Below are 16,452 nucleotides of genomic sequence, written 5' to 3' on the forward strand. Positions count from 1 at the left end.
GGTGGAGGTCCGAGGCAAGCCCTCTCTGTTATGTTCCATGTACGGTTCCCAAATTTGACTTTATTTTTTAAATTATATGTTATTTTTTTCCATTTATTCATTTCCATGTACCATTGTTGTACTCTCAGGCTTTCTTCTGATTTCCAAGTTGACATTATACATTTTTTTTGCTACAGCTAAGGCTATCATAATAAATCTTTTTTGCGCTTCATCCAGTTTGAAAGCAACATACCAAAAAAATCCAGAGATCTTTCTTCCAAGTAATATAAGTAGTAAAGAATTAGGCCTCAGAAAGACTGAACTTTGAAGTAACTTTCTAGTTTTTGACCTGGACTGCAATGGTGTGAGTATATCACACAGAGATACACTAGTACACCTGTGCATTGTTGGGGATAGATTTAGTGTTAAGGATAGTTTAAGAGTTAAATAAAATTAGTGTTTTAAAATTAAACACTCTCTGGTTCATTGTCTATTGCTGCTTGTTATGCGCGGTTCGTAACATTGGGATGTTTCTTCCCACAGACAGTGACCAAAGGAGCTGTTCACACGAACTATCCAAAACTAATTTGTACAAAACAACATTTATTTATTTTTATAGATCAACTACTTGTTCTGCATCTGTATTATTTGTCTGTATGTGTGTTATGTCTGGTTGTGTTTCTGCGTGATTTGTACCGGAGAATGGAGAATGGCTGTTTTGTCAGATTGTGCTTGTAAAATCAGATGACAATAAACTTGACTTGATTTGAATAGTTTTTTTTATTAATTTATCCAATTTAATATAATGGTACTGTCACAGAATGAAATATTCTCAGTCTGAAGATGGGACTGTCTCTGCAGAACCTAGTGAAGCATAGTGATAGGCTCTATCAATAACCACGGAGTCATAGGCTGCAGGAACAATATGCTTTAATGCACACAAGACTTTGGCTGGCCTGGATCCAGGTACAGGACTGCCAGAAAGGGGGAGGTAAGGTGACCTTTATGGCCAGGTTAAAAGAGGAGTAAACTTAAGGGATGAGTCATTAGTGGGCAGGCCAGCCTCATATATACAGTAACTGGTAGGGACTATACAATATCAGAACGTTCATCCCTCCTTTTAAAACAACCCTCCCCTACAAACACTCAATGTTAGAAGTCCAGCCACGCCGGCATCCTCTGGCTGTAGAACCGGCGAGGAGCAGGTGTGAAGATGGTCTGCTGTGATGCCAGATGGGTATCTGGAGGTAAGGCGGCCATCTGTATGTGTGGGGAAGAGACTGTCTGTGCCATGGTGCTGACTGAAAAAGTATGAGAAGGGGAAGGATTCAGTACCTTGTCGGGGGTCTGCACTGTTGGAATGTGTTCTAGGTAGGGTGTAAAGGGCAACTCTGTCTCTAACAACAAATCCCAATGGGATGAGATGTGAAAAATAGGGTTGTTCTGGGTGGGTGAGGTAGTTTCGGGCTCTCCGGCACACGCCAGGTCCCAGACAGGTACTGCGTCCTCATGGCTGTCGGGATACCGCACAAAAGCATACTGTGGGTTTGCATGTATAAGGTGCACCTCTTCCACCAGCGAGTCTGTTTTATGGCCCCTGACATGTTTCCAGAGCAGGACCGGTCCTGGGGTCACCAACCAGGGGGGCATCAAGGACCTATTCACCAACTTCACAGGGAAGGTAAACATACATTCTTGGCGGTGCGATCAGATGGCATGCAAAGCTTCTGGCAAAACATCTTGCCAGCAGGACACTGGCAGGTTTCTGGACCTGAAGGCTAGGAGCATAGCTTTCCAAATTGTGGCATTCGCTCTCTTCACCTGGCCATTACCTCTGGGGTGTAGCTGGTGGTCCTGCTGGTGGCTATGCATCTGGCCAGGAAGTACTGCTGCAGCTCCTCACTTATGAACAAGGACCCCCGATCACTGTGAATGTAATTGGGGTACCCGAAAAGAATGAAGATGCTGCACAGCACCTTAATAACTGTCCCCGAAGTCATATCCGAGCAGGGGATGGCAAAAGGAATAGTTATTTCTGTTACATGGAATTATGACTTGGTTTCAGGACTAGCAGCTCAATATTCTGGACTTCTGTTGCTTTAGACATGATAGAACAAAGTAATGTAAGAGGGAGGAGTCATATTGCTAGTCAGCAAAAACAACACAGCTATTGTTACGAGCCCAGAGGACCCCAAAACCCAGCAGCAACAGATACTCACCAAGACAAATGTTAGGGCTTTGGCAAATACTAGAGCGCATCGGATGTCCCCCAAAGTTCCTCAACATGATTATCCAACTGCACGAAAACCAACAAGGTCGGGTCAGATACAGCAATGAGCTCTCTGAACCCTTCTCCATTAACAATGGCGTGAAACAAGGCTGTGTTCTCGCACCAACCCTCTTTTCAATCTTCTTCAGCATGATGCTGAACCAAGCCATGAAAGACCCCAACAATGAAGACGCTGTTTACATCCGGTACCGCACGGATGGCAGTCTCTTCAATCTGAGGCGCCTGCAAGCTCACACCAAGACACAAGAGAAACTTGTCCGTGAACTACTCTTTGCAGATGATGCCGCTTTAGTTGCCCATTCAGAGCCAGCTCTTCAGCGCTTGACGTCCTGCTTTGTGGAAACTGCCAAAATGTTTGGCCTGGAAGTCAGCCTGAAGAAAACTGAGGTCCTCCATCAGCCAGCTCCCCACCATGACTACCAGCCCCCCCACATCTCCATCGGGCACACAAAACTCAAAACGGTCAACCAGTTTACCTATCTCGGCTGCACCATTTCATCAGATGCAAGGATCGACAATGAGATAGACAACAGACTCGCCAAGGCAAATAGCGCCTTTGGAAGACTACTCAAAAGAGTCTGGAAAAACAACCAACTGAAAAACCTCACAAAGATAAGCGTATACAGAGCCGTTGTCATACCCACACTCCTGTTCGGCTCCGAATCATGGGTCCTCTACCGGCACCACCTACGGCTCCTAGAACGCTTCCACCAGCGTTGTCTCCGCTCCATTTTCAACATCCATTGGAGCGCTTACACCCCTAACGTCGAAGTACTCGAGATGGCAGAGGTCGACAGCATCGAGTCCACGCTGCTGAAGATCCAGCTGCGCTGGATGGGTCACGTCTCCAGAATGGAGGACCATCGCCTTCCCAAGATCGTGTTATATGGCGAGCTCTCCACTGGCCACCGTGACAGAGGTGCACCAAAGAAAAGGTACAAGGACTGCCTAAAGAAATCTCTTGGTGCCTGCCACATTGACCACCGCCAGTGGGCTGATAACGCCTCAAACCGTGCATCTTGGCGCCTCACAGTTTGGCGGGCAGCAACCTCCTTTGAAGAAGACCGCAGAGCCCACCTCACTGACAAAAGGCAAAGGAGGAAAAACCCAACACCCAACCCCAACCAACAAATTTTCCCTTGCAACCGCTGCAATCGTGTCTGCCTGTCCCGCATCGGACTTGTCAGCCACAAACGAGCCTGCAGCTGACGTGGACTTTTTACCCCTTCCATAAATCTTCGTCCGCGAAGCCAAGCCAAAGAAGAAGAAACATGAAAATAGGATCACACTTTAACTTATTACTATGAACTTAACTACCAAACTTAGTCCCCTTCTAATTCTAAGTGCACATGTATGTAATGTGCATACGAGTTCAGAAAAGTTATTTGATTCACAGCCCAATCTCATTCCTCCAAGTTCACTGGTTTCAGTCAATTCTTATACAGTGCACAGAATTTAACATTTATGAAGTTCACCTGGCTTTTGCGCTTGAAAGGTAAATGGTTACCGCTCAGGAAGGTTTTTGTCAGTTTTAAGATAGAGATTTGTTGTTCCTGGACACAAACTGATCCCTTTTAATCAGCCACGTCAGTGTCTTGTCGAAGAAACTTGCCCCATCAGGGTTTTCCAGATGATAACCTTTCTTTCAGGTCACCACAGAGTTCCTTTTTGTTTCCCTTATTTCAAGTGAAACATTAGGCGGTCAGTCCTCTCCTCTTGCATGAACCTCAAGGGCTTTCAACAGGCTGAACTAAGCACTCACAACCCGTCTTCCAAATGGGGTTTTTCCACAAGCTGCTGCTGAAGTGTAAAACTGCAGAACTGAATTCTCTCTACCTGCCCCATTTTATATCCCAAAAACATATCTGTATACAAGATAAACACAACATCATCTGTCACATTATGCTCAGGGTGAAAAAAAGAAAATATTACCCCTGCGTTTGAAAAATTTTGCAATATATCCAGTATTTTGAGATCAGCTGATGAAAAGATCTAGAAACAATTAGGTTCAGTATTAGTAATTACATAGATACATTTCTTGGAGCTCACTCAACTTGTGACCTATCATGAACACTCAACATCTCCTCACTTATCAGGAAGGCGCAACAGTGACTGCAATTCCTGAGAAGACTGAAGTGGGCTACGCTACTGGTCATCATTGTGTCAACCTTCTACAGGAGATCTATTGAGAATGTCCTGGCCAGCTGCATCACAGTGTGATATGGTTGCTGCAGAGAATTGGTGAATCCATAGGACCAAAAGAATGGAAGAGAAGATCAACATGATCTACTGGGATTGCTGTCTGAAGAGGGTGTGCAAAATCAGTGATGACTTCTTCCACCCTGCACACAGCATCTTTCAGCTGCTTCCAGCAGGGAAGAGATACTGAAGTATCAGAGCCAGCACCACGAGGCTGAGGAACAGTTTCTTCCCATGGGCAGTGAGAAACTTTCATATTCATGAAACAATACTTATTTATTTAATTGTATAGATGAAATACTTATCCTGCATATGTATTATTTGCATGTGTCTTATGTCTGGTTGTGTGTCTGCATGTTTTGCACTGCGTTCCAGAGAATACAGTTTCATCAATTTGTACTTATACACTCAGATGACAATAAAGTTGACTTGCCTTAAAATTTAGTTTGATTTAAAGTTTGTTGAGTTATTAATAAAGTCCTGGACGTCGGCACAGCTTGCATAACGGTTAACGCAAAGCTATTACAGTGTCAGTGACTTGGTTTCAAATCCAGCGCTGTCTGTAAGGAAGTGGTTCTCAACCTTTTTCTTTCCACTGACATATCACTTTAAGTAATCCCTATGTCATCAGTGCTCTGTGATTAGTAAAGGATTGTTTAAGGTGGTATGTGAGTGGGAAGGGAAGGTTGAGAATCACTGCTCTAGACCCAATTGTTACTGAAATAGTTTGCTTGAGAAAAATTGTCATTGACCCATTTCCTTTGGAGTTATGAAACCATGCACATAACAAGTCAATTAGGTACAATTAAAACAGTGGTTTTCAAACTTTTTATTTCCACCCACATACCACCTTAAGCAATCAGAGCACCTATGTTATAGGGAATACTTAAAGTGGTATGTGAGTGGAAAGAAAAAGGTTGAGAACCACTGCTGTAAGGTGTTTGTACGTTCTTCTCATGTCTTCATGGGTTTCCTCTGGTGCTCTGATTTCCTCCCATCCTTCAATGTATGGGGGGGGGGGGGTGGTTGTAGGTTAATTGGGGTATTTGGACAGCATGGGCTCATGGGCTGGAAAGGCCTGTTATCATGCTCTTCGTCTCTAAATTTAAAAATGTATCTTGGTCCTCAGAATTTTACTGTAATGCCAAATATTCTGTCCAGGTTGTTAGAAATTATTTTTATTCTGTTGCATTGATGACAAGATTATCATTAGGATGTTGCAGAAGGGTCCAGACCTGAAATATCACAGACCATTTCTCTCCATGGATGTTGTGATCTGCTGAGTCCCTCCAGCTTCTCTTTGCTGGTGATAGGGCAGGGTGAGGTTTTGTCATAAAACAGAATATGAGATCCTAGGCTTTATATATCGTACAAGAGTAATGATTTTATAACAAACCTTGATAATTAGGCCTCAAGTGGAGTACTGTGTTCATCAAACTCAAGTTTATTATCATCTGACTGTACACAACCCAATGAAACAGTGTTTCTCTGGACCTGAGTGCACACACCACACTTTTATTCAGGCAACCGCCTGCTTTTTGCTCATAACTTGAAAGGATCAGGCCCAAAATGTTGGTTCTCTATCTTGAGCTCCTATGCGCACTGCAAGACCTGCCGAGTTCCTCCTGCATTTTTGTGTTTTTATTACAATGACAGCAGGGACTGACTAGTATTTCACTGGGTCCAGGATAGGTCACCCATTATATACACTTCAAGGAATCTTGTGCTCTTCACTCTCTCTCCCGGGCAGAACCATTCATGTGTAATGGAGAATGGTCAACCCTCATCCTCCTCCAGTCCACAATCATCTCCTTTGCCTTGTCCGCATTAGACTCCCGTTGCTGTCGTTGTCGTACCATTTAGGAGCCGCCCAACCTTCTCACTGCAAACTGACTCATCAATATGAGGGCCAAACAACACGAATATGACGACTTTGCTCGAACTGAATCCAGGGTGCAGTCTCGCTTTGCGACTGCATTTTAGGAAAGGATGTGAAGGAGAGGTGGAGGAAAATACCAGCGAGAAGGATCACTACAGTGAAGTTGTGGTTTTCTCGAAACAAAGCTGTGAGGGGATCTATAATAGAACAAGCTAACAACTAGGGCCATTGAAGAAATAAATGGTGACACCCAGCAAGCAGGAGAGTAGACCCAGAGTAATAGAGGGGGCAGAACATTAACAAAGGAAAATGCACCCCCCCACCCCCCATGACAAAGGGTATTGGACCTGAAATGCCAATCCCACTGAACAGGAGTGCTCGAATGGGAGCAGGACGTGCATGTGGAAGGAACCATTCGCAGGCTCCCGAGACCAGCAGCGCGCTTCTCCCGTGCTGTCATCCTCAGGCCGCTTGAGCATGTGACCGATTTGCGGTGCAAAGTCCAGCTGGCCCCGGGTCAGAAGTGGGGAGGAGTTGATGGCGATCGGAGGGAGTCAGCGGGCTGCCTGAACACAAAGCCCAGGGCTGGAGCGGCTGCTGTGGACCAGGAAGTATGGGGGTGGCCCGGCCGCACGTCTGTGTGTTGCTGCTGTGTGTGTCGGTGAGCTGCTCGGCCGCCCCGTTCAACCAGCGCCCCATCATCGGTAAGGGGTTCGGGACGGGGCTTCTCTGTCGCTGCCACTGCTAAATCGGGTTCCTACCGTCCCAGTCATGTCGTGCTCTCACCGCAGCATTGCCAACAGCTTGATTTTTTATATTTCAAAAATGAACTTTATTCATAACGACCTGGTAAGGAATAGAATATCTAGCACCTATATGCCGCAGAGAACAGTCCTTTTGGCTCAACTAAACCATTCTGGGTCCCTGCCGTGCTATGTAATTACACCACCAGCTCTTGTCGATAAAGCAGTCCAGAGCTCCAGTCTAGCCTTCCAGGTTCGTCTTGCAGAGAGACCAGACCCCTTAGTGTCTTGTACTGGCACTGCTGGTGTGGTTACAGTGGGGCTTGAAAGGTAAATGGTTACCGCCCAGGAAGTTTTAAGATGGAGATTTGTTGGTTGCTGGACGCAAACTGATCCCTTTTAATCCGCCACGTCGGTGTCTTGCCCCACCGGGGTTTTCCAGATGATGACCTTTCTTTCAGGTCACCACGGAGTTCCTTTTGGTTTCCCTTCGTTCAAGGGAAACATTAGGCGGTCAGTCCTCTCCTCTTGCATGAACCTCAAGGGCTTTGACCAGCACTTGCAACTGGTCTTCCAAATGGGGGTTTTCCACAAGCTTGCCAGCTGCTGCTGAACTGTAAAACTGCAGAACTGAATTTGCCACTGGAAGCTCATATCATCTACAGACCTCATTTGGGGGGGGGGGGGGGGGAAATCTGTTCCTCCAAAATCTTGCCCTTCTCAGCTTAAACGTCTGCCCTTTACTTCTGGAATCGTTCACCCTAAGAAATCGATTGTCAACATTCACTTTATTCGTGGCCCTCATTTTTGTTTTTGTCAGCCTCTATAAGATCTCCCTTCTGCTTCCTTCACTTTAAGGAATAAAGACCCAGCCTATCTAACCTCTCCCAATAACTGGAGCAGCAAGTCCCAGCACCATCCTGGTGAATCTCCTCTGCACATCTTCCGATTTAGTGCGATCCCATCACCACCTTGCATTGCTGAATCAGAAGGTCCCACCTTTTATACTCTATACCTCAGCCAGTGAAGTTCAGCATGCTGAACCATTTTACTACCTTATCCAGCTGAGTTGTTGTTTTGAACAATGTACCTGTACCTCCAGCTCCATTTGATCTACAAACTCTCCGGGGCCCAACCATTCACTGTGCAAGTCCTGTCCCAGTTTGATTTACCAAAGTGCAATACCTCATGCTTCTCAGAGTTAACCTCCATTTGACTCTCCATGGCCGATCTTTCCATTGGAAGGTGGGCAACCTACAGTCTGCAGGCAAGATCTGTCCTGAAATCTAAATTTATCGGGCTCGCAACCCAACATTGGCTTGGCTGCACGTATTTTTTAACCTTGACAACATTGACAGCTTGGGCGAAAGCGGTTGGTATGACTACCATAGTGCAGTGCATTGTGGGACAATCAAATATTGCCAGGTGGGCAGTGGGATCAGATTTTGAATGGGCAGCCATTGAATTTGGAACGTGCAGGTTTGGCTCACAGGTAATGGCTGCTGATGTCATCGGGCTGGCAGGGCGAGTCCAGGCCAGCAGTGCCAGCAGGCAAATGAATGAAACTGGTGTCCGGATCCCATAGGCTGATGGCCAATGTTTACTGGTGAGTCTGCCAAAACATCATTCTGCTAGTCCCACTGACCTACACCCATTCCTTAACCCTCTAGCCTCTCCCATCCATGCATCTCTCAATTTATTCTTAAAACTTAAGAATGAGTGTCCATTTATCATGTCAGATGGCAGGTCATTCCACACTCCCACCATTCTCTGAGTTAAGAAGTTCCCCCTAAACATTTTCCCTTTCACCCTAAAGCCTTGTCCTCTTGTATTTATCTCTCTTAATCTAAGTGGAAAGAGCCTACTCTTATTTACTCTGTCTATACTCCTCATAATTTTGTAAACCTCTATCAAATCTCCCCTCATTCTTCTACACTCCAAGGAACAAAATCCTAACCTGTTTAATCTTCCCTGTAACTCAATTCCTAAAGACCCAGTAACATCCTAGTAAATCTTCTCTGCACTCTTTCAATCTTACTGATGACCTTCCTGTAGTTTGGTGACCAGAACTGCACACAATACACTAAATTTGGCCTAACCAATGTCTTATACAATCTCCCCATAACATCCCAACTGCTATACTCAATACTTTGATTTATGAAGGCCAAGATGCCAAAAGCTTTCTTCACAACCCTGTCTACCCCTGATACCACTTTCAGGGAATTACATATCTGTATTCCCAGATACCTTTTGTTCCAATTCCAGTATCCTCTCTCTCCCCATTTCTGTTTATAGATGAGAATGAATTCTCAGTATAATTCAGTAGTAAGCCCTTGTTTATGGGATTTTATTTGCCTGAAGGGAACAGGTGGAGTTTGTCAACTCTTCCAGAGTCAGTGGTTGGACCAGATCTCTTCCACTTGCTGCTGTCTAAGACCTCCATAGAGAAGAGAAAGCTTTTGGAGGTTGTGCTGTCTGTGGCCTTTCTGCTACATAGATTGGGATATAAGATTTTGCAATTCCTTGATATGTTGTTAATCCTTAACTAGTTGGACCTGCCTGGTATCTTTTGTGATTAATGCATTAGAACACTAATGATCAAATGAACCACTCATTTGCAGGAAGGAAATATAGTGGAGAGAAATTTCATGCTGTGACATAAAATACATATTATGTTGCAGAAGCATTCCTTAAGCAGGATGAAAATAGCTACTGACTTTGAAATGCCATTCAAGTTGTCCATTTTTTTCCTTGAGTGTTTGATTTTTGATTGGAAATGGTGTTGTGTATAATTGGTATAAAATAGTCCAGATTTTCTGATTTAACAGATATTGTCCTATAAATGTTAACCTTTCTCCAAAAATAATGCTGTCAGTCTGCCATGTTTAAAATTTCTAGTGAGCATTGTTGTACTTTTAAAATTCATAATGCATATATATTTTTTATTGATGCATTTATTTTTGTTTTGTTTTAGGTGTTCTGTCTCAGGAGACGTATGGTGCTTTTGCAAACCTTGGCAGGAGCTACATTGCAGCATCGTATGTAAAATATCTGGAATCTGCTGGTGCAAGAGTTGTACCGATAAGGTCCGTGTTGACTGCCCGTTAAACTTTTACCCAGTATGAGTTGTGTTTCTTGTGAAGGAGGAATGGCAGTATTTCATATCTGTCGAAAGGGATTTCCTCATGTTTAGCAAGTTCAAGGTGAGTGTAGGAAAGTGTAGGGAGATGTCAGAAGTGAGGTTTTTTTAAACATTGAGAGTGGTGGGTGCCTGGAATGCATTGCTAGTGGTGGAGGATGGTTCAGTTAGGAAACTTAAAAGTCTTGGACAGGCTTATGGATGTAAGAAAAATAGAGCATTTTGGGTGTGAAACGGAAAAGGATTACATTGTTGTGGAGAAGATTCATATAGGTCAGAACAACATTGTGGGCCGAAGGGCCTGTGCTCTGCTGTACTGTTCCATCTCACTTGGTTTAAAACAGCTTTATCATTTGCTTGTAAGGGTACACTAGCTTGCACCTTTAAAAAAAAAAATTTAATGACCGAGATTTCCAAATTAACTTTCGACTTTGCGGCCTCAAACATTTGTCTCACAGTCAGCCACAGATGAAGGTGGCCATTTAATCTACTGTAGCTCTAACACCCAGTGATAAAATAGACGCAATATTAAGCAATTTGTAAAATTCTTTCCACTATTCTGTTCAGCTATTGATCGAGCAATCCTTGTGTGAAGAAAATCATGCCATTAATTACTCAGATTTTCCTTTCCATGTTTGATTCTGCACTTTATTCCATATCATTTAAATTGAAGTACTATTTCTGTGTCATGTTATTTTTTCCGCTTCAGTGAAATCTGTAAAAAAAAAAAAAAAAAGTACCTTTTAGTAATTTGATGCCTGGGAGTGTTACTGTTTGGAGGTTCGGAATCAGGATTTTGTGTCATTAACAAATCATGAAATTTCATGTTTTGCGGAAGCATAATAATGCAAACGTATATATTATAACCATCTTATGACATTATTATAAAAAAAATACAATAATAGTGCAAGAAAAGTAAGGCAGTGTCTTTGGTTCATTTTTTTCATAACTATTTATTCGTTCAACAAAGTTATTAAACACAATAAGAAAAATACATATTATGAACGATAAAAAATTTTTCTTTATGTAAAAAAGGTAAAAAGAACCCCCTCTCCCCCTCTCAGCCTGCTCTCTTTAGGAGAGCCAAAGAAAAAGAAAAGAAAACTGAAATATATTTACTGAAATCTAATCAAGGTAAATCTAAATGTAAATATTCTAAATATAAAGACCACTTATTAAAAAAAAGAATAATTATCATGTAAAACATATGTAATTTTTTCCATTACTAAACAAGTTTCCTTCTCATTATGCCATCTATTAATATCAATCACATTAGCATTTTTCCATGTACTTGCTATACTTTTTTTGCAACAGATAAAGCTAAATACACAAAAGCAATCTGAAATTTATCTAATCCTAAATCTTTCAAAGGATTCAACTCACCCAACAAAAATATTGTCGGATCCAGAGGTATTTTGATCTTATACAAACGTTCCAAAAACAATTGAATTGCTTTCCAAAAAGATTGTATATGTACACATAACCAAACAGCAGGAAAAAAAGTTCTAACCGAATTACCACACGTAAAACAAGAATCTGATTCACTAAAACCATATATTTTTTTAACTTTTCAGGTGTTAAATACAATTGATGTAAAAAATTATAATTAACCATAGCATAGCGAACATTTATCAATCTAGTAACACGATCATGACAGATATCTAACCAATCATCCTCAGAAAAAGCAAAGTTGATATCCCTTTCCCATTTAATCTTAGATCTATTCCATCCCTTTTTTTCCATACTTTCCTGTAATATTTGATACATCAATGAAATATATCCCTTCTTTGGTGCAATCACAAGAAAAGATTCAAATTTAGTCAATTTAGGTAAAATCATATTTCTACCAAATATTTGTTTTACTAAAGATCGAAGTTGATAATAAACAAATAAAGAATTCTCATTAATACCAAAATCTTACCTCATTTTATTAAATGATAAAAATTGACCTTCTTTAAAACAATCCTCCAAGTTTTTTATACCTTTAGATTTCCAATGTAATAAACATTGATTATACATTGAAAAAGGAATGTTATTATATAACGGTGTTAAAGTCAATAATTTATCCTTAGAACCTATCATTCTATTTTTCCTCATCCATAACTTCATTAAATGTTTTAGTATAGGCACATTATATTGTTATAATAAATTTAAATTCCACCGAAACAAAAATTGATGTATTTCAAATTCAGAAATATTCGCCATCTCAATTTTAGCCCAAATCCATTAATAAACTAATAAATTTAAATTGAGCTGCCTCATAATAATTTTGAAAATGTGGTAAGCGTAATCCCCCTAATGCATAATTCCAGGTTAACTTATTCAAAACTACTCTCGGAAATTTACTCTTCCATAGAAATTCCCTAACCATTTTATTTAAATCTCGACAAAATTTCTTATTAAGTAAACATGGAATTGACTGAAGCAAATATTGTATACGTGGAAAGATATTCATTTTGATTGTATTTATTCTTGATTGTATTTAAATTTATAGGAAGATCCTTCCACTTAATCAAATCAGCTTTAATCTTTTTCATTAATGGTACATAATTTAATTTATATAAAGATTGATAATCAACATCCACATTTATACCCAAATATTTAATTCGATCAGTCCACTTCAAATTAATAATATTCTTATAAACTGAATAATCTCCTTCACCTATCTGTAAAATTTCACTTTTTTCCCCAATTAACTTTATATCCAGACAAAGATCCATATTGTGTTAAACATTCCTTCAAGTGTAAAAGTGACTGAGCTGGGTTTGTTAAATACACCAATACATCATCAGCAAATAGATTAATTTTATACTCCTCATCTAAAACTTTCATACCTTGTATCTGTGTATTTTGTTGTATCAACTGTGCTAAAGGTTCAATTACTAACACAAACCAAGCTGGAGACGAAGGACAACCTTGTCGAGTTGAATGAGTTAATTTAAAAGGTTCAGAGATCTGATCATTTGTCAATACCCAGGCTATTGGTTTATCATATAAAGCTTTAATCCAACCAATAAAAGAAGGACTAAACTTAAATTTCTCTAAGACTTTAAATAAGAAGTTCCATTCAACACTGTCAAAAGCCTTTTCTGCATCAAGAGCTTTCACCATCGGATGGTCAGGGCACTGTTGATGTTTATTAATCAAACTACTCACTCTAAGAATATTATCTGAAGCATATCTATTCTGTATAAAACCTGTTTGATCAACATGTATCAACTTAAGTAAAAATTTAGCCAATCGATTCGCTAATACTTTAGCTATTATTTTATTGTCTACATTCAACAAAGAAATTGGTCTATATGAAGACACCTTTAATGGATCTCTATCCTTCTTAGGGATTACAGTAATTAAGGCACTAAAGCATAATTCAGGTAAATCATAATGTTCCTTAATCTGTCGTAACACATCTCCAAACACTGTAGATAAACCATCATAAAATACCTTATAAAATTCAACCGAAAACCCATCATCACTAGGAGATTTTCCATTTGGCATTTCCAACATAGCCGATTTAATTTCTAAATCAGTAAAAGGATTCTCCAGCTCCAATATATCTTCCTCTCCTAATACTGGTAATTTCAACACCGATAAAAAGGAGTCAATCGAACCGCTCTCCTGTTTTTCCTCAGAAGTATATAATTTCTTATAAAATGAGTAAAACTCATCATTAATCTCATGAGGTTTGTAAGTAATAGTCGAATTCCATCGAACTGCATTAATAACCCTTGATACCTGTTCTTTCTTTAACTGCCTTGCAAGTACCTTATGTGCTTTCTCACCCCATTCATAATACCGTTGTTTAGATCTATTAATCAAACATTCAAATTGATAAGATTGCAACATATTATATTTCAATTTCAATCTAGACAACTCTATCTTCTGATTTTCTGTTGCATCTCTCTGAAATTCCTTTTCTAATTCATTAATCCATTTCTCTGATTCAAGACTCTCGGTCAAATAATTATTTTTAACCTTAGAAGTATAACTAATTATTTGACCTCTCAAGTAGGCTTTCATAGCATCCCACAATATAAATTTATTCTGAACTGAATTAACATTTTCTTCCAGAAAAAGATTAATTTGTTTTTTAAAAAATTCAATAAATTCCACTTTTTTTAACAACATCATATTAAATCTCCAACGATAAGCTGCACAAACTTTTTCAGAACTCTTATAAGTAAAATACAACAAAGAATGATCTGATATTACCCTACTTTTATATTCTGCTTGTAGTATTTTCCCCTGTAAATGTGCCGATACTAAAAAAAAATAAATTCTGGAAAAGGATTAATGTCTAAATGAATAAAAAGAGAAATCCTTCTCTGTTGGGTTAAGACGTCGCCAAATGTCCACTAAATTAAAATCTTTCATCAAAGCTCGAATTTGAATTGCCATTTTAGATTTTTTAACATTTTTTGGAGATTTATCTAATAAAGGTTCCAAAACATAGTTAAAATCTCCTCCAACCAGAACATTTTCATTAGCTTGTCCCAGAAGCAGAAATGCATCTGAAATAAATGCTTCATCATCCACATTCAGTGCATAAATGTTAAGTAAAGTCCAAAATTCATTAAAAATCTTACAATTCAACTTAAGAATACATCCTGCATTCATTTCCATTGATTGTAATTCAAAAGATAGATTTTTATGTATCAAAATTGCTACTCCCTTGGCTTTGGAATAAAATGAAAAAAAATTCCAGTCCAGATGGTGAACTCATTTCAAGAGTAGATGAACTCTTTCCATTCCCATTCTTTCCATTTCTGCCATTTTGTCCATTTCCAAGTCTATCAGATTTTCTTTTAGGAGATAATGGTGGACTCTTTCTTTGTCCTCTGACATTCAGTAATGAATTAGCAAATACCATTGCCTCATGCTCACTCTCAAAAAATTGAAACTGTTAATATCCATAAAACACTTTCAAAACAGCAGGATAACAAAAAACAAATTTGTAACTTTTATGCCATAAAACATCTTTAACTGGATTAAATTCACGTCGGCGTCAGATGATATTTTGACTCAAATCAGGATAGAAGAAAACTCTACTGTGGGGAGCTGGCTGATGGAGGACCTCCGTTTTATTCAGGCTGACTTCCAGACCAAACATTTTGGCAGTTTCCGCAAAACAGGACGTCATGTACTGGAGAGCTGGCTCTGAATGGGCAACTAAAGCAACCTTCTGGCAAACCCACAATTTTCACATTATTTCTTCTGCTTTGATTTTCCAAATAGTCCATTTTTTTTATTAACTCTTTTTCCCGGGCTCCTAAATCTTTAACTGAATTTTCCACCTTTACTATTGTTTCTGTATAGGATTGTACCTGTTGTTTACATTCAGAAAGAGAAGCTTCAAATTTTTTGAAGTTTTCCCAGTTTTCTTTAACTTCTGCCTTAACCACATATAAGTCTGAAATTATATCAGTATTCAATTGAACTGCCTGGTTCAATTGACCAGTAATAACATCCAAATGGGAGGCAATGCCTTCAAACATCATGTAAACAGGCTGAAGTGCAGTTTGAATTACAGGATCCGGTTCCATAGTTTGTAACTCACTTTCTTCCAGCTCTTCTTCCATTTCCTGTACAGCAGTAGAGTAAGGTAAGTCTTCTTCTTGTTGCTCTTCAAAAGGTAGCATTCTAGTTGTTTTACTGTGAGTTTGGACACCCAACAATAGCCCCCCAACTTCCTCAGGGGGTCATTGCTGCTGTCCCCCGCAGACCATTTTTTAATAAAATTATGGAATTCTCCGTAATTAACAGCGCCACCCAAGCGCATAGTCACTGCAGACTGTGTGTCTGCCGTCGGAATCTTCTTCCTCTGCGCTCCCGTCTCTTCCAATGGAAGAGTTCTTTGTAGCAAGCCTCCAGGCTCGTGCCCGACATCTCGGGAGCGGGCTCCTTCCTCCGCAGAATGGGTCGAACTAGCGCCATCTTGAGACTGGTGAGTAACTGTTACCTTTGCTTTTGTCCCCACTGGCGATCGTTGAAGCTTGGGGATAGCTGAAAACGGATCCGAGGCTGTTCCAAGTTGTTTAGGCCCCAATTCTTCTGCACTTCGAAACTGTATTTTCTTTTGTAACTGAGACTTAGTTTTTTTTTTACATTAGTAGCCATAATGGCTCACCAAAATATCAAACTAAAAATTTAAGTTTTAAAATTAAAAATAAATGGTTAAAAAATGGGCATTTAAAAATCTGACCAGAGAGGGCAGGGATTACAC

At 40.1% G+C, this 16,452-nt stretch overlaps 1 protein-coding gene across 2 annotated transcripts in view; it reads left to right on the top strand.

Moving 5' to 3' along the window:
• Positions 1-6,821: 6,821 nt before the first annotated feature.
• The window catches only part of ggh (gamma-glutamyl hydrolase (conjugase, folylpolygammaglutamyl hydrolase)), a 40,657-nt gene continuing 31,026 nt past the window's right edge, over positions 6,822-16,452 (top strand). The window contains exons 1-2 of one of the 2 annotated variants that reach the window (XM_069921403.1): positions 6,822-7,051; positions 10,065-10,176. In XM_069921403.1, coding sequence (XP_069777504.1) covers positions 6,961-7,051; positions 10,065-10,176 — 203 coding nt within the window. In that variant the 5' untranslated portion in view covers positions 6,822-6,960. The remainder of the gene's footprint in view (positions 7,052-10,064; positions 10,177-16,452) is intronic. The other variant, XM_069921402.1, reaches the window with a different exon arrangement.

This window comes from Narcine bancroftii, chromosome 2, assembly GCF_036971445.1.
Source record: "Narcine bancroftii isolate sNarBan1 chromosome 2, sNarBan1.hap1, whole genome shotgun sequence".
Lineage (NCBI taxonomy): Eukaryota > Metazoa > Chordata > Chondrichthyes > Torpediniformes > Narcinidae > Narcine > Narcine bancroftii.